The sequence below is a fragment of the Chamaea fasciata genome, unplaced genomic scaffold, assembly GCF_029207755.1.
Source record: "Chamaea fasciata isolate MVZ Bird 193981 ecotype frontalis unplaced genomic scaffold, bChaFas1.0.hap1 SCAF_7, whole genome shotgun sequence".
Lineage (NCBI taxonomy): Eukaryota > Metazoa > Chordata > Aves > Passeriformes > Sylviidae > Chamaea > Chamaea fasciata.
Window position 1 is genome coordinate 675942 of NW_027094092.1, and position 24863 is coordinate 700804.

Genomic DNA, 24863 nt, shown 5'->3' on the forward strand with positions numbered 1-24863 from the left:
TCCCATGTGGTTATGAAAGCTGTCACCAAATGAGGAGCTTTTGCATCCAGCAGCCACAAAATATTCCCAGTCACGCAGCAGCACTCCTGCATGGATTCTAAATGAAATCTTTTGAAACCATTAGATAGCACCGTTAAATACGACACTCACTACCAAAACACAACTTTATTGATTAAACAGCAATTAAAAGACCAACTGAATGCAGGACAAAGACATTTCAAAGAGCGTGGTGCAAGTTAGGTGTTAAATTGTTAAGGAGCTGTACAAGAAGGGGAGGTGGCAGCTAAGACAAACTGCGAACTCCTGCAAATTGCTCCATAGGGAAAGGGTCATGTAGAGGCTCGGGAGGTTCTCCATGCACTCACACAATAGGAACATTCTTGAGCAAGTCCCATGGGAAGGATGGCAGAAATGGCTCCAATCACTCTCATGTTTACATTTGAAAATCAACATTTGAAAGCAACAACAAATTCTTCTCTAGAATACAAAATGCGTTTGTCATCTATGAAGTCAAGTTCACCAGGAGGAAAGTTTCTCCCACAGCAGCTAAGGTCAACAAAAGTCGTTCTTTGAAAGAGCTGTCAAACATTTCACTGATTTCCTCTCTCAACGCCCTCAGCAGAGGTACTGTGGGCTTACCATCTGCATTCAGAATTCTCTCAAAAAGTTTACTCCAGAAATCACTGTCAGGGGTCCTAAAACAAACAGAGCAGTGTTCAGTGGAACAGTACATACACATACACACACAAGTCTATCAAGGTCTCCATTCATATTCAGCACTAAACATCCTGGAAGAACCATGCCTGAAATTGTTAATAATTCCACTCACATGAGTAAATATAAAGGAAAACTGGGAATGAATTGTCCATTTTATATGCATGGGCCCCATTTTCTTCCTCCAATAAATTTTTGGATAGTAATTACACAGGTCTACACCAACTGTTTGTACAGTTACCTCTTCTAGTATACCTGACCACTACCACCATTCGTACTAAGCCAAGGCAGCTTTAGTTTAGAGGAATTATCAAGAACATTTTTGAACCAAACAACTTGGGAAACTCCTTTAATGAATAAAGGGAAGAGGTAGATCTTATTTAGCCACTTGCAAGCTAAGTTAACAGGGCTTAATCAAAGGAAAGCTGCAAGGAAAAAAAAAAAAAAAAAAAGAAAAAGGTGGTTTAGAGCCAGTTTTGCTTCCTTTTTTTTTCCCTGCCTTCCATCTGCCAGAGTTCTGTACAGATAACATTTTGGAGACAATTAATAAATCCCCCCTCTCCCAGATATACCCACACAACACGAATATAAAGGTTAAGTGACTCATTTAAGTCTCAGAAAACTGATATTAGAGCAAACCCTTTGTTCTTCTGTCTTGCACTGCTACTGACTACTGAAGCGCTTTTCTCCCTCAAGCTAGGAGTTACAGTGGCTTTGAAACAAATTATCTGCCTCTGCTTTATCTAAGTGACTCACAAAACAGCAGCAGCCAGTCTCAGAATGAATCCAGCCTGTACTATTTCACTGGTAACTCTTGTATCTGCTAAAATAATTGAGTCAATGCAGAAACTAACCGAGAAAAAAACATGCAAGACTTGAGGCCATTTTCTTTGTGGGATTAGATGAGCAAGAGGTGTGGCAGAGGAGATGAAGTGTTGCTAAGGAGGTGAAAGGAGTTCTCAGTGACAAAAATAGTCCTAAAAATTCAAATGCAGCTTCTATATCCTGCCTTATATAAAGCTGCACAGATCAAGTTTCCCAAAATAGTCCAGTGAAAACAGAAAAAAAAATCACCATATCCATTCTTTAATACTGGTAGAACCCCTCCCCTGAATAACAGGCTGTCAGCCCTATACAGAGAGATGAAAAAACCAACTTGATTGGAATTTACGTTATACCTTCTCCTAAATCTCTACCACAATTTTTCAGCATTTTCCATTTGTTCTGTCACCTTTTAAGTGGGTTCTCTTTTATTGAAAGCCATTGATCTTGGAAGAAAAATGCTGTGCTCTACCCTGCAATTCCCCACTGTTTCAGTATTTTGCTGAACTGGTAGTAAAATCAGTAGCTATTGCTGTCATTCTGCTATATCTACATTTGTTTAATAAAAATAATTAAGTCCTGCTTAAAAATCTTTCTTAAGATAAGAGGGGTCATGGTTGTTGTATTTAACACCAGTCAGCCTTCTAGTAAGAAGCCTACTATCCAGTTGTCAATACCTGGTCTCACTCCTCAAGTCTCCCTCCAAGTTCTACCTCAGCCCCAAATCCTAATTTTTTCAATCCAGCATCCCCAGCTTTGACTACAATTCCTTTCCAATTAACCCCTCCCCTCCAAACTCCACTGACAGATAGCCAGGCCTATCCTTCCCAGCTCAGACTTACTATTCCTCCTGCTCCAGTTATCCAGACAGTTACTGCTCTTTTTCCCATACCCACATCCTGATCAAGGTCCCTGACACCACGTCCCAGGCTTCTCAACTCAGGCCTTATGTGGCTTCATCTGCAGTAGCTCAATTTCATCTCTTGCAGAATTAAATGAAGGATATCATAATAGAAAAACAGGTATATACCCAGTAAAGGAGAAAAAAAAAAAAAATAAAAGAAGGCATTTTTTCCTCTGTAAACAGCTCAAGAAAATTGGATTTTTTCCAAAGGCTGAATACAACAAACTGGGAGATGTAAGCAGTGCAGGTTGCTAGGGAACTGGACAACTCCCATGCTAGTAGTGGGTTTTCTTAAAGCAATGTTCCTAGGAGTGATCCGAGATCCTGCTTCAGATCCCTGTCCAGCAACTGCTGTCATGAGTGCAGAGTCCTGGAAAATCCTGATGAAATGCCAAGGCAAAAAAACCTGCAGCATGTGCCTAACAAAATGCACAAGTGTCCAGCCTAAGAACACACAAAGGGCACGGGAAGGAAGAGCAGACTTATAGCCAAAACACGCAGCTAAGAGCGAGCAGTAGAATTTAATACCTGAGACAAACAGCAGCTTCCAAAAAGCAGCTGTTTGCACACTTGCATCTTAGCTGACAGTTTTAAATTATTTTCTTTGCTGTACAAGTGTTAACATTTCTACAACTGTTACACCCTGCCATCAGTGTCTTAGTAGAATGAAATAAAGCAGAAAGCCAAACTAATCCATTTATGAGGCAACATGCTCACGTGATCTTTGTCCCCCTCACCACCCACCCACTTACAAACTTCTCCAAGTTTGATCTGTAAGGTGTGGAGAGACTAAGTCAGTCTCATCTGAAAGGATGGAAAAGCCAAAATCATCTCGATCAGATTATTCACATTCAACTTAAAATTGTCTCCTACACAGCACTGAGGCTACCAGTGAACAAGTCCAAAAACTTCACAATTTTAGGCTCCACAAAACTAACACTTTTTGGTAAAAACAGCCCCAAGTTGTTGTATGTTCTAATCTCTGAAGATAGGAGGGTCCAAGCTCTGAAGATAGTATCACTATAAAGAAAATGAAGTTAGATATCTCTTGTTTCCCAGCAGCCCCCTCTGCAAAAGGACTTACTTTGATAAGTTTTGGCTGATTTTCCAGAGGGAATTCTCCTGATAGACCTGGATATGATCCCCAAACAACATCAAATGGACTATATCTGCAATGCCAACCAAGTCTACCTGTAATCACAACAAACACCACAAAGTTCAATGTCTATCACTTTCTGCTCTTAGTGCTTTCGCACAATTAAGTCAGAACCGTCTTTGCACCAGGATCTTCCAGAGATCTGTTAAGCAAGAAAACTTCTAATGGTAAAATTGTGTTTTCATTGTAGGTTTCTAAATAAATACAGTAGCTACAATCACTGAACAGCACTGCTAATCCTTTCACTTAATGCCAAATATTCCATCGGATGCGAAATTCTCTTTACTCAGTATTTATTGATCAGAGCTTTCCACAGCACTTGTAAATTTTAACTTAAGAAAATGGGTTTTGTAAAGGAAACACAGAAATTAAGATGTCCTACTAAACACAGACTCACCTGATAAGGAAGAGAACTCTCTGCCAGAAGCTGTTGTCCATGAGGGGTCTGAGCTGTGGGAAAGTTGTAGGGAAAGCTGACTTGAGGCAGAGCCCTCAAATCCAGACTGTGAGAGAAATCCACGATCTTCAGAGCATTCGGCGCCTCCTCGTTAGAAAACGCATCACAGATCCTGAGCAGAGGAAGCACATGAGGCAGAAGGCAATCCAGAAAACTTTCTTTTTTTTTAGAATTAAACTTGACAGCACAGTGAAGGTGAGCCTTAGCCACGTCAATGCTCCCCTCTGATGGCTGCTGTCAGAACTACTGCTGCAAGGGCTGCCCTGGATGGGAAGGGCTCACAGCAGGGAGCTTGGCGATGATACTGCTGTCCCCACAGTAAGCAATAGGAAACAATAAAGGGCTGAGCATAACGCTATTTTTGTATTTGTCACAGTTGTCTGAAACCAAGTTTGTGGACTGTGGGAGCAGTGTGATGCCTGTTCACTGGTCCTGAAGTTATGAGCCAGACCCAGGTGATAAAAAAGGGGTTACCTTTGTAAGGATCCTTATGGTGCACAAAACACGGGATGAAAAGTGCAGAAGATGCACACATAACAAAGCAGATGCATTTTTAAATGTTTAGCAAATTAACATCACTGACAAGAATCCCCACTTAGAGACATCAGTGATGAGGCAACTCCCCCATAGTTCTATGCTTTTCTGAACAGCCCCCCTCAGATAGGAACTAAACTCTGTTTATAAAAAGGTGTCTCAAAGAGCTGGTTTTCAGCCTTGGCTCTCAGAGAGCCTAACCTTGGACCCCCGGGCTTGGAGCCACTGGGGAATTGATCTTCTCTTTCTGTCTAACAGAGTAGGTAAAATAGCTATTTTTAATATATCAGTGATAACTAAGAATAGTCCCAGTGAATTTATGTAATGGAATTATATCTGATTCATTAGACATTCTGGCTACTGGCTTCCCACTGATGCCTGAAGTTTTTAGCTTTTATGTGTTTTTCATGTATTTGTAGCTTTGTAGACTGTTAAATGCCTCAGTGTAACTTCCAGAACTTTTCCAGCTTTCCTTCCCACAATGAACAGGCACTTATTGACACATTCCTAAAATATTATCATGATTTGCCTATAAGTTCTCCAAGAGCACTTTATTTTGCACCATGCAATTACAGGCATAATAAAGGTAGGGTGGGAGGGCAGAAGCCAGGGGGGAGATTACCTGAACAACTGCTCCTCTCATTGGACAATATTGGCCAGATATTCTAATTGCCTGATCTTATCAATTGTAAGGATTGAATTCTGAGCACTGATTTTTGCCATGTTGTGGACCTGAAGGCTTTCAAGTAAAGCTTTGCTTTTACATTATCATTCTAACATGGTCTGGAAAAGTTTGTATCCTATTTCCAGGCATCACCACACTCAGTTCACAGACCACATTCCAAGGGCACCGTGACTTTGTTAACCTAACATGGGAAAGAGCTTAAAGAAGAAAATGAGGTCTATCATTAAGGTAGAAGCTGGACTGCAGAGGAAGCTGAATACTTTGTTTTGGGTATCTGGATATTCCAGTCCCACCTATCTTATGTCTTCTAATTTCCTGGGTTTCAGGTATGTAAAGGCAACTTACAAACTATATCGAGTTAACGGGCCAGAACCTCGCTAAAGCAGGAACTTAGAATCACAGGTAACAGCAAAAGCATTTTGTTGAGCTAAAGTTTTACAACATCAGTGTATACTATTTCTACAGGAAGGTTTATTCCTAAATTAAGTGTTTTCACTCTTATCAGAATACACTGAAGCCAAAAAACCTGGACTGCAAAATGAGGCCTGTTGTGCCGGTGGGCAGGTTCAGCACAAGAGGCACAGAAACCAACTTAAGGAATAGTGTAGTTTTCTATAATGCAAGACTGTAAAGAATAACACAAGGAGAAGCTCAGCCATGCCCCTCATCATTGCTACCAAAGATTGCCTACAGTGATTAAGATACAGCACCAGTTGCCCTAAGGCTTCACCATCCTCCAGAGCCACACAGCAGCTGGGGAGCCCCTGTCCCAGCCAAGCAGTGGAGAGCCCCTCCCAGAACTGGGAATTCCTACAGGTGCCTCCACCCACAGGCAAAGAGGCTCCCACTGTGCTGGGACAGGGCCCAGCTTGGGCAGTGGGAATAAACAAGCTCCCACCACTTCCAGGGCAGGAATATCTGGGGTCTGCCTCCTCCTGGGTTCCTCCCAAAGCCTGGCCAGGGTTCAGGGACCAACCCAGGGAGTTGCCTTTGCTCCTACACCCCCAAACGCAGGTGGCGGCCTTATCTGGTTTCTAAATACAGGAAGGTAAATACATGTTTCGACAATAAGTGGATACATAGATCATACTGCTAATGGTTCTTTGTTAATGAGTGGATGCAAACGTAACATTTGGTTGGAAGGTTCATCTAGAGGTCAACTTTGGCTCAGGGCCTGTGGTTGAGGCCTCAGTACTTGAGTGCACCAGCTCAAGGGGAGAAGCTACGGCAGCAGGGGAACTGTAGCTGAAATGAGTGTTCTGTACCCTCCCATTTTCAAAGGCAGCGACAAACCTGTCACCCAGAAACAACATCTCCGGCCTCAGATCCCCATGGACAATCTCGGCTTTGTGCAGCTTCTCTACCATGTGCAGAAGATCATGAACAACCAAGAAGATGATTTCCTTTGTGATGAACTTACGGTCATGGAGAACATCCTGAAAAGAGAATAAACATCGATCTTTGTACTCTTCTGCCTCAGACTAGGTGAAATATTTATAGCTCACCTTTTGTTTCACTATTCATCTGTACAGAGGTAATAGGCCCACCATAAACTCAGTATAAGGAGATTTTGCTCATTATCAGCCCAGACAGAATTATGAGAACCGTAAGCTCTTAGGAAACATTATTACTCAAAACTGGACAAAAGATCAGGAGGGGGAAATTGAACTGAAGACTGAAATCACCACTGAATTTCAGTCCTATTTGTATGCAACAATTCAAAATGCACTTACAAGACTTAGTGTGAATCATTCAGCAAGACATTAATTGCTGTGACCCTGCTCTAGCTGACTGGAATGTATTGAAAGAGGTCAAGTTAAACAACAGCTTTAGATGCAAATCTTGCTGTGGAATAACATGTGGTTCTTGGCTCCAGTCCTTTATGACTCACAAAGACAGAAAATGTGAAAAATCGGTTCAAGATTGTCTCTGAGAACCACATGATCTATGAATTAGAAAACCAACCCAACTGAGGCATTAACAGGCAGCCCTGATTTGTACACAGATAAAGACCAGAGCATCTGTATTGCAGGATTGAACAGGAGCAGCTCTTCAGCAAGGAGCATAACACCACCCCAAACTCATTCCTGGCACCCAAGCAGGAGTTTGGACCCTCTGATTGTCCTTGGTTTGTCTGTACTGACCCTGAGTGTGAAGCAATTTGTGTCCTTGTGCACAAGCGCACAGCCATCCTGGTACAGGTAACAGCTGTAATTCTCACTGAAGCTCTGGTCAAAGTCAGAATTCAAACGCTTCTGTAACTCAAGGGTGATATAAAAATCCCAAGGCACAGGCTGAGAATACACCTACAAGAAGGTACATAAGAAGAACATTTATTTTTGGAATAAAGTGAAAATTGCTCATTTTCATATTCTTCTCATCCTCCTTTTCTCTCCCTCCCACTTGACCAAGGAAGACATTTTTCACAGTCAGAAATTTTTAATCTAGATCCACAATTAGGAAGAGGATTTGAAGTAGCAAACTTCATGCATGGAATTCAGAAATTAATAGTTTATATTAATGGATGAGATCTTACCAGTTCACACTTCCTGTACAACCACCATCATGTGTGTTACCTTTATTGCAAATCCCTTAGCATCCCACTGGAAATCGCGTCCAGTTGGAATGGCAAAAAACATCTTGTATTCTTCATTGTTCCAATATTCCATTTTGATGCAGTAAGTCTCGTTTCCTGTGTGGAAAGTTTACATTCATAAGCTGTCACAGTAAATAGCTGTTCCCCACCTGCACCACATAAAAACTAAGAGGGTGACTATGAACCACAATTCAAACCCATTAGAACACAAACTCTGCACTGCAGAGGGTCTGGCACACCTACCCAGTTCAACGTCTTTCTCAAGCTCCATGTGAGGCAGAGCTCCCGTCTTCAAATGAAAATCTGGAGAAGCAATCAGTGATGATAGCACAGAACCTAAAAGCTTTTTACGTTGTTCAGGGCTCCAGAGGAACTGAGTCACATCATCCTCTAAGAAAACAAACAACACGAAGGGGTGAGCTGAAATTGTGTTAACTCTCTGCAACTTGGTTATATCTGTGAGTAGAAGTAACCTGGACACTGGAAACTTTCAGTCCACATTCTGATTTACTTTTCATCTCTTAGCAAGTCAACTTCTCTCTTTCCAAGAGCTCTGGGAAGTCAATGTGACCCTTGTCCTTAAAACTGCCTCGCAGACTTTTATCATGAGGTCTCAAGGGTTCTACTGTAGCATCATGCAAAATGTATCTTTCACAAGAGACAAAGCTCTGAATTATTTCAGCCACAGCAGAATTCAAACTCATTCTGCAAATCAACACTCCTTTTTTAAAATCTATGCCCAGAGCAAGTGATTAGTTTGGGGGTTTTACATTATGGGGTTTAAGGGAATTTAGTCCTGTGATTACAGCAGAGGTTTTAAGTAAGAAAATGAAAACAAAGTTGGACTCCAACTCTGCTGCTTGCTGCAATGTTAAGAATTTAATGGCTTTTATCTCCTGGAAGACACCTGTAGGACTGGACTTATTTTCCTTCATAACAGAACATAAGGTCATTCAGTAGATGAGTTGATCTGTAAAAAACCAAAGTAGCCTCAAGTGTCTAGTCTGCTTGATCATTTGAGATAAAACACAAGAACTAGATGGCCTCTACTGCCTTCTCCCAAATGCCATGGCTGTAATGAGGGAGAACATTTGAAACCTCCACAGTACACAGGTAAGAACCAGATTATCTACTGTTATCCACGCTTATTTGCAAGGCATTTGCAGTAAGTACTGCTCAGGAAGCAATCCTGTGAAAGATCCAGGAAACAGTGTAGGCTGGAGGCTAGAATGTGTTCCAAGTTTTTGCCATCACAAACCTAGGAAATTTACTGGCATATTTTGCAGGAATAAACTGCCAGACATCTGAAGTAATTTTTATTCTTTACACAGTATTAAGAACTACTACATCCAGGGTGAGAGCTGCAGTTCAAGGGAGATGTGCAGAAATTAAGAAACAAAGCAACTGGAAAGATCCAAAGCTTAAGAAAGGACCATTAAAACATCTGAACAAATGCTTTCTTTTTTTCAGAAGAGATTTTTCATCTTGCCCTAAGTTTAGTACATATGATAAAAACAAGACAAAAGATCCCTTCAAAATATCCCAGCCATTTCAGTGACATAATTTCTAACTGTATTTTCATTCCAAGCCCCAAACATGCTTCATCATAAAATAGTCTGCAGGCATGTGAGAACATCACTCTCCAGAGTAAATACACTGAATTTTCAAATACACAATTCTAGTAAAGCACCATAAACCAGAACCAAAGGAGTTAAAGCAGGTTAAACACCTTGAACACCATCATCCAACACACTTCGAATTCCACAGCCCAGACTCTGAAGGCTTTTTGTGACCACTTCTGTTCTAACTGTAATCCAAATATTTAGAACAGAGAGAAACAAGGGCCTTTAACTAGAAGAAAAACAAGCAAAGAAATTGACTATTCAAGTACCAGTACTGTTTTCCCTCAATAAGAATAAGAAGGATACTGTGAAGCAGCACAACAGTTTACAGGAGAGTTAAAATGCAGATTTAAACCAAAATTATGCCACTTGCACTAGACTCCAAATTCGTATTCATCCTTTTCAATGTAGTGGCTTATCAGTACATCAGGAGACACACAGTATGATTACAGAGAAAAAACAAAGACAAACCAAAATAAAGCTATCTTAGAAGTTATCACTGCCATCCGGTCCAAGTTTTTAATTTTGGAATTTGACCTCATTATTCCTACAGACTGCCTGCTTTACTACCCTCAGTAACTTCTCTGTCACCTTGATATATGCATGCTTTGGATGCTGACAAGCATCCTGTACTGCACCTCACTGCTGCTTGAGACAAGGGAGACAAGTTCAATCACAAGCCATAGCAATGGGAAACACACAAAGCAGAGTGCGATATAGAAAGGACAGAAAAGCCCCCACGTTTAATGACCGCTGCAAGTTATTTGTTGCGAGTGAAATTCAGGTTAGTACTAACCAGTAACATTTCCACCGCCAGAATCAGAAACCACTTCAGCAGGCAAGCTCTGAGCCAGCTCCAGTTTCTCACTGATCTGCAGGTATTTAATAGCAGACATTTGTGTAACAGAGGACAGGGAACCTCCTGAGACTGAAGAACCTGACGAGCGAGTATCTTCCAGGCTTGCTTCCATGATGGGGCTGTAAATAAAGCCATCAACTACTCAGACTTCCCAAAGATACAAGGGCTAGACAATGTCAACCTGGGGACTAGGAGAGGACACTGTGCACACCCAGATTTAATTACCCTGAAGAAATACTTTCCCATTCCTAGCAGAAAGCCAGAAGTCACGTCAGAGCTTCATTTCAGTTTGGATGATTGATTATACTCAGAATCTTAGTCCACAGATGATTATTTTCATCTTCTCTTCCACCAAACTTGACTGCTCTACTACAGAAGGCATCCTGGATATTCATCACTCCCTGTGCTACAAAATTTCAGTGCTTTTAAAGCAGTGATGGGTTTGGTGGGAAGTATCTCCTCATTATAATCAGCAGGGTTTTCAAGGAATCGCCTGAGTAAAAACACCTTCAGCACGGTACACGTTTGCCTCGTAACAGCCAGCAAATCCAACTCAGCCCTAGATTAAGAAACTCCCACAGAACAGATGCTTTGTCTTCACTATGACAAAAAAGTTTTCTTCTCTCTGGCTTTTGTATTCTGCAGCAGAACTGAACTACAAACACTAAACATATTTTATATAGTCAAAATAAGTACAGAAGCCTGTAAGTATAAAGGAACCAGTGATTCTGCTTTTCACATTTGATAATGAAGACACAATGCATTTAATTTATTTCTCTGCAAGTTATTTGGTTAAAAATTATCTCGTGCTTAAGTCCCACAGCAGGAATGCTGAAAAGCCAAGTGGCTTTCTGTTACCTCTTCAACCTGCCCAAGGCAAAGTGGACCCTGAGCTAAAGACAAGACTCTCTCCAGGACATTCTGGCTTTGCAGAAAACTCCTTCCTCAGCAACACTAAAACCACAACATGGAAGACATGCAGGAGAAGGGCCTTAAGGTGCTTTACCCTTAATTACCTCAGTTTTTTTACACTGAGACCTTCAGCGTATGCTTCTTCACACACAGGTGTCTCCTGATTCAGAGGTGCACTCCTGGATTCCGGACTATGTTCCTTCAGTTCACCCTGACAGAAAGCAGGAGCTGGGACTCTCTGAGCCACCACCCCGTGAAAGGGCGTGGAGGCCAGGTGGGCAGCCCTGTTAAAGTCACACGTGTCCTCTGGGTTGGCACAAAGGGTCTTGTTCTTGTAGGAGCCTGTCACAATTGCATCCTCGGCCAAGCGTTCAATTCCATTCAGCTCATCCTGAAAAAGAAATAGAAAAGGCACCGAAAGCCTGCAGACTTTATCACACATTCATCTTTAGTTAAAAACTCAACATTTCCCTTCCCTTTCTCCCACTCCACCCCCTTCCAACGTGAATGGGACATTCAGTGTTCGTGAATTCTACTTATCACAGAATCCCAGAGCCGTCCGGGTTGGAAGGGACCTTAAGGACCATCACCCGCCACCCCTCACCGTGGGCAGGGACACCTTCCACTGCTCCAGGTGGCTCCACGCCCCATGCAGCCTGGCCTGGATCGAGGCAGCCATAGGCACAAGATGGTATTCCCAGGATAATCTCATCATCACCCCGCTCAGTCGCTGCCAGTCCAGGCAGCAGTTCAGAACCCGGTTTGTCACACGTGATGCCAGTGCAGCCTGGCTGACTCAGGCTGACAACTGCACAGGCTGCCTTAGTGTCTCCTGGGCAGGCAATCTGCCATGGGATGAAGTGTTTCCTTACACAGCCTGCTGCTGCTGCTGCTGAGCTTTCCTTGGCACTCAGAGAATCCAGAGGCTGACGAACAGCCAGAGGCTGACGGGCACTTTTCCGGCTTCCATCTGCGGAACAACTACAAAGAAGTTACAGTCAGTCACACGTTTATTAGAGCAGCTTCCCATCTCCAACAAATTCCTCTCAACAGTTGAAGTCTAGTGATAATTGCAACCAACCAGTCTCTACTACAGAACTAGCAGTAAGCCATAGATACACATCCCCAGAATGAAGGAAGTTTATAGAGCAGCTTAAGCAGTTCTAGGTCGAAGATGAACAACAGGAGAGTATTTCCTCAGCATGGACTCTGAGTAATTCAATCAAAATAACAATATAAACAAAACACACACCCCCACCCACACACCCCTGCAAGAGACAGTTATTTCAGCTGATACAGCAAGGGCTTTGATGCTTCCCTTCTCCTTCCCTCTGAAATGTAGGTCTTGAATAATTCTACCTTGTATTCGGATTTGTCAAAGTAGAGGATTCATCAAATACAGAGAAAAATGGAGCAGCAGCTGGTGGGGGAAGCAGACCTACATCTGTAAAGAAAAACCAAGAGGCTCTGTCATATACACAGTTCTTCCAAAATAGCACATCCAACATTACTTAAAATAGCTAATACACAGTCCTAAAAGTTCTGCTTCTAACAGGAAGTTACAGAGCTGGCCCATAAAGAAACCCATTGAAATAGGTTTGGTTTTGTCACATTAATGAACCATCCCTTTACCACCACATTAGGTGAGCTAACTCGCAGCGTTGACACTATGCTTCAGAGTCTGTATGCTTTTCTGCAAGACTGCCCTCATTTCTCTGTTCCTCCTTAGAGTTTAAAAATGTACTTCCACTGTGGCTGGCTGGGGATTCATCAGGAGTCTGGACAACCTTTGTCAACAGCAACAGGAGTCAACTCTGATCAGAAGTAAAGTTCTTCAGGATGGGACCTTCCCAACAAAACTTACCAAATTCCACAATATACAATTGCTGGTTTCTAGAAAAACCTCTGAGGGAAAAGGACTTAAGGTAGTTATCAATCTACTGACAGCATTAAACTCTTCGAAGATGTTTTTAAGACTGCAAACATGAAAGAGGGAAGAAAACTTTCTAGCTACTGAAAGAAAAATGGTAGTCTGCTTGAAAGTCCTTTCAAATAGTGACAGTTCTCAGATGCTCCATGTTCTGCTCCATGTGGGAAAAGGCACCACTAGCACACACACTGTCATTCCTCTAATCCACCTAAGCTTTGGGATTTCCTTTGCTGCCTTCTTGGTATTCATGGAACACTTCTCTTTAACCAAACCTTCTCCTTAATGGTAACCTTGACTACTTACCCTCAGAACAAGACAGTTTATGTAGTTGAGTATCTTCATAGATTTGGAATTCGCTGTGAAAAAGATAAAATAAAATCATTTGTATTCTAAAGACCTTCACAAAACGTAAGTAAACTCTGTAAAAAAGGCAAGCCAAGCTGACAAATGCTACTTGCAAGAAGATCCCTCAGACACATAATCAAACACATGGAGAAAGAGAAGAGATCCTGGTACAGGCTGATGCCAAGGCTATATTCCATTCTACCTGAGAAAACAGGCTCCTAGTGATCTCACTAGTTGCACCTACATTGCCCCCCAAGTGTTCTCCCTGTTGGCTAAAAACCCCTCTGTTACCTTTGTGACTGAGGCTGTTTCTCCCCATGTTCTTTTGCGCTGGAAGAAGTAAATCCTTGCGTCCCCAAAGCTGGGGAAGCTGCCATTACCTCTGCTGCCTGTGGAAACAGAGCCACATTTCAGTTCTACAGTGACAGAACTGCAAAAAGGTTCCAAAACCATGAAGATAATCCCACGTAGTCACTAAAACCCTGATAGATAATGGTTGCCTTTAGCCACTTTTGTTTGTACTTAGCTTACCTGCACAAAGAAAATCCACTGTTATTGCATAGTGTAGTTAAAAGGCATCATTTACTCTTTGTAATCGTATTTATACTTTCATAGATTTTAGTCACCCTACAACTGTTAAGGACAGATGTAAGCAGTTAGGTAGCTTACAAAGTCACAACTCTGTTTCATTATTTAAAATAATTACTGTGAAGGCATTGTTTTGGAAACAGGGAAGGGAGAGAGAGAATATACTTTCCTAGTGAAGAATCCTTTCAAAAGAAGTTTAAAATCTCTTAGAAGAATATCAGAAATATTTCCTTTTGGCTTTCTTGGGTACTCTCATTTAAAATTGCAGCAACTTGGAAAACAACAGTGAAACGAGGACAATACCTGCTCATATGGTTGTTGCAGCTTGTCACCTTCTTTCTTCTTTAATTTCTTCTCCAGCTCCTCAATTTTCCTTTGTAATTCTTCCTTCTTCCGTTCTATGGCTTGTATTTCATCTAAGGAAAAAACACCTCTAGGGCCCAATGCCTCTTTCACATACAATCACTGGCTGCAGCCTAAATTGTCAAGGGCCCAAAACTTCTGGTGGTCTTTCCCTGTCCCACAGCTTCCATGTAAAGCTGCTGGACGTGCTGCTGTCCCTGTACCTCACAGCAGTTAAACAACTGCTCCAGCAGAAAGAGAGAAGCGGCTGCAATCACAGACCAATACAATTTCACGATCCCATCCCGAAAGCCTCACTTGCTGCAGCCCACTTTGGAACATACCTTCACATTTCTTTCTCGCTTTCTTCCTGTAGATTTCAGCTCGGATCTCTTCAAAAGAGAATTCATCAACTCCGGCATAAACTTTCTCTTTGCAGTACATCACCATCTCCTCCTTTGACTGAGCGTCCTGCTGCTGATGCTGCACTCGCTGCAGCGGGTCCTGCCGCTGCTCAGGCTTGCGACTGCTCAACACACGGTTTATGCTGGGTTCGATTTTGCAGGGAGTCCTGAAAAACCAGGAATTTATCACCTGGCCTTTGGGAACTTCACTGTAGCACAGGAAAGCAGCCGCGGGAGACAACAGCGCTAATTTCAGAACCCAGACTTGGAGTAGTGGAAAGATATTTGGTTCTGTGCAAGAAAATTGGAATGGATAACACCAAAGGCCACCCACACTACTCAGAATCATGTGATAACTAAAACAAAACAAACATTAAAACACAAATCCAATGAAGTGCTCATAAATTCCAGTCAAAAGCAAATAAAACTCTTATGATGTCTGAACTGCCATGCATCCTAAAGCAGGATCTGTTCAATTTTGTTCCACTGAGTGGTGTGACCACAGGTGTGACAAGACCCTACACTCTGGTTTGTAGGACAGTTATCTGGGAGAAAAAGGACATAAAAATGGAAACTGTTGGGCCAGATGAAACCTACATGCTAATTTCAGGAGAGAAGAAGCAATGCTGGTACCAGCACCAGCAATCCAGTTGACTTCAGCTGGATAAACTCACATCTGGGAATGATCATGAGGCAAACACGTGCTCCTAATGGGTGTGGGTTTAGAGCTCTATTGGGGGAGCGTGGGGATCAGTGGCAAAATCACAGCGTGGTCTTTCTGCCAAGAACCATGGATGACGTGATTTGCATCGCATTTACAGTTTCAGCGTAACACCTCACATTTGGCAGGTGACCACGGTATCATGAGGAAATGGATTCAAAGACAGGGAAAAAAGAGAGTACTTTTAAGATTACAACTACATCATCTAAACCTACACAGCAAGTCTCTGCCTAAGTCACTTAGGGCTAACTTGGGCTGGTGTCCACTTCTACCCACTCCTTCCCTCTCCCTGGTAAGAAAAGCTGTGGCCTTCAGTGAGGAACAAATCGTCATCCCAGAGATTCACCCATGTGGTGTCACTGACCCTCAGGAGAGAAACTGTCCTTCAGTTTAACCAGAAATGCAGATTTGACATATTCCTCAACTAAACAAGGGCACAGGCTTGCCCAGAGCCACTCTGCCGCCCACAGGCAACCCGTGCTGCTCACCCCCCCTCAGCATTCCCTGATTCCAGGCAATTCACACCTGTGGGAACTGTCAGGAATACCAAACAGCCTTTTCCACTCCTCTCTCACAAGGACAGGGGATACCCTGGCCATCATTAGCCACGGACAGGTAGAGCAACCTTGCAAAAGAATGTCTTTTCCTGTGCTCTAACCAACCCACCCCACCTCCTGGGATTTATCAGCAGTTCAGGGAGCACTGCTCATCAGCACACTCACTCCTCCACGACCTCAGCAACGCTGTCGGCATGGCAACTCTGAGAGCTTCTTTCAGAATATAACGCCAGATATGCTGAGCATAGAGTTCCCAAGACTGAAAACAAACAGCCACAAGTCTGCCTCAATTTGGGGCTGCTTCACAGCAAACAGCACCCTTACACAGGTAGCTTGTGCTTTGCTGTAAACACACTGAGCTAAGCTATTAAACTAATTAGCATATATAAATATCATCTAGGCTCCCGCATCATGAGCGGCACTCAGCACTTCTCGTGTCCTCATGCAACCTCTGCTGAAGCCTTTGGCATCAGCATGCAGCACTAATTGCTTCCAGCCTGACAGATTTTTAAATTCCTGCAGCTCGAGGGGCTTTAAGCACTTGGCAAAACAAGTCCCAGTTTTAGGAAGCGGCTTTGAGAATTCCAAAGGCAATCCCCCTCTCACACGCCGGACTCACATCATTTGGGGCTGAGCTGACTCGTCCACGTAGGGGGTGAAGCTGGGCAGTGGGTGGGGCACTTCCATGCCAGAGCTCCCAGTGCCGCGCGGGCGCTGCAGAAGGAAAGGCAACGTGAACAACTCACCCATTCATTCCAGTCCCCACACCCCTCTGCACCTCCCTTGTCCTCATCTGCTGCTCAGGTTTGCCAGGTTTTCTTACAGAGAAAATTCAACTTCACTGAGACTTCTCCAAGACGAATTCCCTTCTGACACAGCCACAGCCCAGCAGCTGAGCACTGGCACCTAAAAGGCAAGGCACGTTCCTCCTGCGTGTCCCCAGCAGCCCCAGCTGCTGTTATCCTGAGGGAATGGTTGATACACAGGGAGGGATATGGACACACCTTATCCTGGTCAAGCTGGGTATTCCACCCGCTCCTCCTTCTCCACACACCCCACAGTTCTCCTTTGACAGCCAAGCCTGCCCCAATGCTAGGACAATATTCACTCTCCTGTCCGCCAACAGCCGCCAGACTTGGGTATGGGTTTGTTTGTTTCTCTTTTCCCACCAGAGGCCATTTCAGCACCACAGAACTCCCCTAACAGCTTCCAGGGCCCACTAGTAAAGACAAGAGGTGGAATTTAGTCTGACAACACACTACTCTCGTCTGCCTGATTCAGTTCCCTGGGATTCTTCAGCACAAAAACAGTTACGTGGTGGGAACACTTCCCAAACCCACTCCTCTTTTCCATCAGTTCCCAAACTGCTTCCTCAGGCTTCCTGAAACCAGCAGGAAGACAAGCCTCTTCTTCTCTCTGCAGGTTTTAATACTCCAGAGCATTCACCAAAGGTTATTCTTCCACTGCTCTTCAGTGCAGTAGAATTAAACATCCTCAACTCCTCTGTCACAAACAGGATCTTTTACTTAATTAAATCTAGGAAATTTCATTAAGTGGGGAGCACTGACTGCTGTAAGGGCAGACATGAAAAGAAATATAGAAGCACTCAGAGATGAGGATGAATGTTTTAAGCAGCATAAAGAGACTGGTAAAAGAAATTTCATATCAATAATTCTTCCTCACTCTTCTCAGCTCTATGAAACCTGGGATTTACTTATCTTTCCATTCATTTAATCAAACAGCTCTCTAGATGAAAAAAATGTTCCTGGCGTTGCCCTAAATTTTATCCTGGCTGCATCCCTCCCTCATTCAAGGTTTTGTGACCAGGCTTCACTTATAACAACGCCTATATTGAGAAGATGAAAATACTCCCATCATCCTGATGCCTGAAGTTTTTCCCTTTTATGCTGTTGATGTATTTGAGTTCTGTAGATGGTTAAATGCCTCAGTGTAACTCCCAGCACTTTCCCACAGTGAACAGGCACTTCCTGACACATTCCTAGAGTTTTGTTGTGTCTCGCCTGTTACTTCTCCAAGGACATTTTATTTTGCACCACCTAAGCACAGGCATAACAAAGGCAGGGGAGGGGCCAGAAGCCAGGGAGGAGATTCCCCATCCAAGTGCTCCTCTCATGGGCCAATATTGGTTCAATGTAAGGATCGAACTCTGAGCACTGCTTTTGCCATGTTGTGTACCTGAAGGCTTTCAAGTAAAGGTTTGCTTTGATATTATCATTCTAACATGGTCTGGAAAAGTCTGTGTTCTATTTCCAGGCATCAATCTCGTGACTTTCTATTCTTCTTTTCTCAGCTACAAAGAACATGGCAACACCGGGGGATTTCTGAGCACCTGTGGAACAAACCTGATCTCACAGGATTGATTTCCTTCAGACAATGTCTTGCATCACTTCTCCAGAACAGCCTAAACACCTGTAGCACAGTTGTTCCTTTTGATGTTTAGTTTAAGCCACTGGAATCTCCTTTCTGTCATCCTATTGCCAGGATAAATATTCCATTGATACAGCACTTGGATTCTTTTCATCTCCGCTCTTCTGTTTTCCTCACAAGCACTTCAAAACAAGACTTGCAGAACGCTGTACATGCCTTCTTTGCACAAGACAGCCAACAAGCTCTTCCTTCAGGTTGTATTTTCCAAGACAATTCAACTCTTATGCTTCTTTCTTACAGATTGAACTAATGCCAGGCTCCTCTCCCCTTCCCTGGCTAACATTTTCCCTCCTCCATTCCTTTTCTGCCCTCCAAACACTTCAGCAGGCCACCTCTGCCAATTCTCCTGCTTAGCAAGATTTTTCTTTTCTTAATCTTAAAACTCCACAGAGTTTTTTAACCTCATTCTAGCAATATCAGCCTGCTCAACTTGAACAAACTACACATGGCCAGGGACTCTTTAGAAGGAAAGCAACCATTCACACGGCCGTGGAGTGACAGGACAAGGGGGAATTGCCTTAAGCCGAAGGAGGGTGGCTTTGGATGAGATATTGGGAAGAAATTCTTCCACTGGCACAGGCTACCCAGTGGCTGCCCCAGCTCTGCAACTGTTCAAAGCCAGGCTGGATGGATCTTGGAGTCACCTGCACTAGTGGAAGGTGAAACCAGATGATCTCTAAGGTTCCTCCCAACCCAAACAATTTCACAATTCTATGATTAAATCTGTATTTGCAATAGACACAAACCACAGGAAAGGGAGAAAGGCAAAACCTCTGTCTCAGAGTTTAGATGACACCAACTTACACACACCTTCCTCTCTTTTCCCCATCCATTTTGAGCCTCCTTACCCTGCCAGAGTTCCACGGTCCTGCACTGAGTTCATTCTCCTTGGCCTTGGGAACGGGAGGTGCTGGCCATGACTGTGCTGTAAGTGTGGGGATCTCTGGTCCAGACAGAGAATTTTCATCAAACACAGCAAAACTTGGAGTATTTGGAAGCTGCAGAGAAGCCTGAGGCTGGCTGCTTCTGTTTGGGTTCATGGCTATAAGCAAGAAGATTTATGTCAATTAACCTTCAACTGTCACATTGAATTGCAAATCTCATGTTAAAGAGATGAAACTCCTCCAACAACAGGTTGGTTTAGCACTTGAATGTACCTCTAACTGCATCTCCCACACGACTAATGGGGGCTCTCACTTTCTTCTTCCCTCTGCCTTTCAGGTCTGCCAGTGAACTTCTCTGAGGCTCTGCAATTTCCAGCAATCCCATACTGTCTCCATCAGCATTTTCCTCAAGTGCCAGTAGTGTCTGCCGAGAAACACGGGCCTGAAACTGCCTAGAAAAAAAACATCGGAGAAGTCAGCATAACCTTCCCTACTGCAGGAATCCAGGGGAGCACCTGAGCTCTTCCCTTACTTGTGATGAGCCTGGAGTTTGTCCAAAGGCTCAGCCTTGCGCTGCAGCCCTTCCTGGAATATCAGATCTGCTTTCCTGAAGCTGCCCCTGGCCTCGAGCGCCTCTGCCCAGGTGATGTAGAGCAGGGCCAGCGTGGTGCCGATCTCCTGGCTGCACAGGTAGCTGTACAAATCCAAGGGCTCGTTGCAGCAATCCCCCTGAAACGACCAGAGTGTGGCTGCAGTCACACGGCACTGCAGAGGGCTCTCAGGCAAAAGCTGCATTTCAACACCTCCAGCAAGACCCCAATGATTCCAATACAAGTCTGACAGGAGCAGCTCTAAGGCCAGCACACAGAACTTTATCATTTCTTATTTGAATGTGAGGTAATTCAATGATTGAATTACACCTTAATTATATTCCTGAGAACAAACAGTTATTTTAGCTTCAGATGAAGTGTAGCACAATCCTTGCCAGTTTTGGACCTGCTAAATTCACTCAGCAAGCTAAAGCTGGGGAAAAGCTGCTTTGAAAAGAAATGGACAACAAACATTACAGCAATGGAGAGACAGGTAGGACCAGAACACGCTTAGCTTGCTTTAGAGTTTAAAAGGATGGGCATAGAAGACAGCTAGAAGCTAAAATATCTGGTAGGACAGATATAGTTAAGATATTGTGTCTTTAAATCACTTCTATTTCTCCTTAAATAAATATTTGAACTCTGTTCATTCAAGGCAGCTTTTCCAAAACAAAAATTTCTAGAGTTTGTAGCTGTCCAAAGTGAGCAAGCCTAAAAAATAGTCCTGGAACGAGAAGCAGAATTCAAGAGTAACATATTTGCAGAAAAATACGTCTAATAATCGCACTCGTTGTACCACACTGTTTGAACTCTTGTCACCAGAATCAGCTGAGTGCAGACAACATGACAAGGTCCCAAGGAAAAGCAGCGAGGTTCCCGAAACACTCACAAACTTGAGCCAGAGATGAAGATAGCGAGGATCTGTGTAGTATCGCTGCTGCCCGTGGAGGGCTCTCACTGCCCTCTCCAGCACCGCTGCGAGGTTGCCGTCCTTGCCACCCCCCGGGAAGGCCTGCTCTGTCCACTTGATGTACCTACAGACACAATGGGTTCGTTGCAAGTCAGTGCTTAATAACCGGCTGTAACATATAAAGAGAGTAAGAAAAAATAGGCGTAACATGGAAACACAATGTAATATTTAAAAACAATTATAGGACTGAGCTTTCAATGAGTTGCTTATTAAATTAGAATGTTCCCCGTGTTTTTACAAGGATACCTCACCATTCAACTTTTTTCTGAAATAAGGGGAAACTTACCGCTCCCACACATCCAGAGGATCATCTCCAGAGTAAAATCGGATTTCTGCTTCAAACTCCCTACAACACAACACCATTCATCCAATAAATACATTTGTACCACTGTAGATTTACCTTGTATATTACAAACTAAGAGTTAACTACTAAAAAGCCCAGCCAAATCTCTCTAGTGTTTGCTGTTTAAATGCTGCATTGCAAACCTAGAAAGTTGAAGTCTGTGCTACACAACACCTGCAGTGAGTAGTTCTAGAGCGTGGTAATAGTATAGACATCAGTTACTAAACTTTTCATGACTTTTTTAAATGCTATGAGATTAGCACAGTTAAAGAAGACATTGGTAAAATGAGGAGGGAGGAAGATAAGGGGAAAGGAGCTGTTATAGCATCACTTACTGTTTTTTAAGCTGCACAGCAGTGTGGCTGGAGCAGTCCTGCTGAGCCAGTGCCTCTTGCAAGCTGGACATCACCCGTCCCTGCCTGAGGGGCTGCACATTCTCCTTGCTCAGCTCCCACTCGTGGCTGTCCTCCTGGGCCATGACCACCTCTCCTCCGATCCTGAACACTTCTCCTTTAATCCTGCGTTAACAAGAAATGAACGCCTGTAAGGCACGGTACTGACCTGAAACCTGACCGAGCCAGCTTTCCTCAGCCCATTCACACCGCTTAGATACCCAGCTTTTAGAGGGACTTGGGGGGTCAACTCCCCACTGCGGGAAATACATGAAAAAAGAGCCCATCCTGACAATGAAGAGCCGCAAGCAATGTTAGCAGCAAAAGCCGCTAAGATTAAGCCGCCTCCCTTCCCCAGTGATCGCTCCTTTCCCTGGCCCGAGACCCCCACCCTCCTCACAGGGGCTGCCCACGGTGCGCTCCGGCCGGGGGGAGCCTCAGCCAGGCTTAGCCGGGACCCTCTGCTCCTTCACCGCTCAGACGAGCGGCTGCAGCAGGCGGGGGGCACAGCCGAGCCCCGACCCCTGCCGGGGGGCGGCGGGGACTCCCCGCTGGCACCGAGGGCACCCGAGGCTCTTGGCTCCCCGGGACGCACCGCCGCGGCCGGGACCGGGCACCCCGCGCTCTCCAGGCAGCCCCAGCGCCGTGCCGGCCACAAAAACACGTCTCCGAGCACCAGAGCCACGAGCGCCAAGTACCTCATCCCCTCGAGCCCCTCAGGGACCCCTCACACCCACAGCCCCTCCGCCCTACACACCTCACCGCCCCTCACAGCCCCTCAGCCGCGCGCCCCTCACAGCCTACAGCGCCTCAGCCCCCAGCAGCGCCTCAGCCCCCCAAGCCCCACACACAGCTCACGCCTCCTCAGCCCCTCACGGATCCCCGAGCGCCTCTCAAGGACCCCACAACCATCAGCGCCACGCCCCTCACAGCACCGAGGGCCACCTCAGTCCCTTAGGGACCCCACAGCCATCAGTGCCGAGCACTTCTCAGCACCTCACGGACCCCACAGGCCCCCCCGGATCCTCGGGGGCTCGTCACGGCCCACAGCCCCTCCCACAGCCCCTCAGCCCCACAGGCGCACGCGCCCCTCACGGACTCCACAACCCGCAGCCCCGCACACTCCACAGGCCCTGAGGCCGCCTCGGTCCCTCAGGGACCCCACAGCCCTCAGCCCCTGCGCACCTCTCACCCCACAGCGCCTCAGGCCGCCTTAGTCTCCCACACCGCAGGCGGCCCCCGTCCCGCGCGCCGCCCCCAGCCGAACGTTCCGCACTCGGCTGCCGGCGGGGCGAGCCACCCGCACAGGACCCCGGCAGCCCAAAAGCCGTAACGGCGGCCCCGCCTCACAATTCAAACCTCTCCCACCTCCCCATTGGCCGCGCCCCGCCCCGCCCCGCCCCGCCCCGCCCCGCCTGATTGGCGCCGTCCTGCGTCGCCTCGGGCCATCATGGGAAATGTCGTTTTCAAGCGCGGCCGCCGGCGGGGGCAAATAAATAATTTTATAATTAATGCGTTTGCTGTTAATCTCATCTGAAAGGCATACACTCTGTTCCTGCTCTGTGTTCCCGCCCTTTCCCTCTGCTCACCGCTGGCACTCGCCGATTCTCCGCGTTATTTCTCTGTCTTAAACTCATCCTTTTATTTTTCGTGGGGCGTTCACTTCGTGCATCTGGCCATGAGTTCTGCTTTGGTGTCACAAAGAACCTCCCTTTTTGGGTAACCCCGAAAAAGAAATCGCTCGCCACTCCCAGAAGTGGCTCCCAGAAGTGTATGGCCGTGTTAATGTGATGCTCAGCCCCATCAAATACCTTCTCTCCTACAGCATTCCAAGAAAAAAAACCTAATTATTCTGACAGGCTGTAGTGACTTACAGGAGTCTGGAGTGACTGGGAGTGTCCAGCACCACGCTGGACGGGGCTTGGAGCAACCTGGGATAGTGGAAGGTGTCGCTGTTCATAGCAGGGGGTGGAATGGGACAGGCTTTATGGTTCCTTCCCTCCCGGAACACTGTAGGATTTTAGGAATATCCCCTCACTGCTTCCTTTGCCGGAGCACCATCGCGCAGTGAGTCCAGGTTTTTTTTCCTGCGGTTTTTGACAGCGCACAGGGAAGAGCTCAGCAGGGACAGCCGGGACAGAGGGGGAAGCGCCGCACCGTGCCCTGCAGCACCCCCTCGTGTTCCCGCGGGGAACTGCAGCGAGCTGCGACCCGCCGCTCGCCTCCGGAGGACGAGCTCCTCCTAAAATCCAACATCTGCACGGGCTCAAGAGGACAGGTGGCTTTCTCCCTTCGCGTTCAGGATCTGCAAACACTCACGTATGAGGCAGCTGCAAAAAAAAAAAAAATTATTGCCACGGGCTTGGACAGGAATATCCCGCAAGGAACGCAGCTGCCCGCTGTTATTGGAAGTGTGATCAATAACAGAGATGTTTGTAATAAATAACGCCGATTTTTTTCCACAACTGCCCTTAACTCACAAACTCTGAAGGCCTTTGTGATGCCTGTGACTAATGAAGCTTTTGTTCGCACACAAGAGACGAGCTGTGACCATGGCGTCGGTGCGGGGTTGTTCCTGTGTTACACGCGCAGCAAAGTCACGACAGACCCCGGCTCAGGGACAGCGGGCGGACGGGGCCCGGCCGAGCCGTGCGGGGCTGTGACGTGAGCGCACGTGTGTGTGTGACGGCCAGCGACCGTCGCCGCTCCCAAGGCGCGGAGGTGGCCGCAGGTCAAAGTCGGCGACGCCCAAGAGGGCGGCCCGGGCCCGGCTGCTGCCAGCACACAAGATGGCGCGTCCGGGCAGAACTCACGTGATGCCCTACCTAAGATGGCGGCCCGCACCGAAAGGGCCTTTCTGCCAGAAAGCAAGATGGCTGCCCCGGGCTGACGTCACGTGATTCCGTATCAAAGATGGCCGGCTGCCCGGAAATGGCTTCGCCAATGCACACACGGAAAGTTTGGGCGGAAGTCACATGACCGCGCCTAAGATGGCGGCTTAGGCTTACCGTTCCCTTTCCAATATGGCGGCACTTCGCGTATGCGCTTTGGACAGGGAGAAAAAGCGCGCGGGCCGGAGGCGGCGGCA

At 45.6% G+C, this 24863-nt stretch overlaps 1 protein-coding gene across 2 annotated transcripts; it reads right to left on the reverse strand.

Annotated features, from left to right (window-relative positions):
• Positions 1-150: 150 nt before the first annotated feature.
• On the reverse strand, positions 151-23383 carry BUB1B (BUB1 mitotic checkpoint serine/threonine kinase B). Of its 2 annotated transcripts, none has more exons than XM_066187090.1 (23): positions 23365-23383; positions 21719-21901; positions 21327-21386; positions 20960-21104; positions 20013-20209; positions 19754-19932; positions 19445-19638; positions 16768-16862; positions 14811-15037; positions 14428-14540; positions 13828-13925; positions 13495-13547; positions 12621-12705; positions 12134-12242; positions 11366-11652; positions 10287-10468; positions 8112-8258; positions 7849-7964; positions 7417-7578; positions 6566-6708; positions 3994-4165; positions 3525-3631; positions 151-695 (listed from the first exon to the last, which is right to left on the reverse strand). In XM_066187090.1, the coding sequence occupies exons 2-23, from the start codon at positions 21859-21861 to the stop codon at positions 503-505; spliced, it is 3207 nt and encodes a 1068-aa protein (XP_066043187.1). In that variant the 5' UTR covers positions 21862-21901; positions 23365-23383; the 3' UTR covers positions 151-502. The 2 variants fall into 2 exon arrangements, with proteins under 2 accessions (XP_066043187.1, XP_066043186.1); XM_066187089.1 differs by lacking the exon at positions 23365-23383 and adding an exon at positions 22961-23041.
• Positions 23384-24863: the final 1480 nt, after the last annotated feature.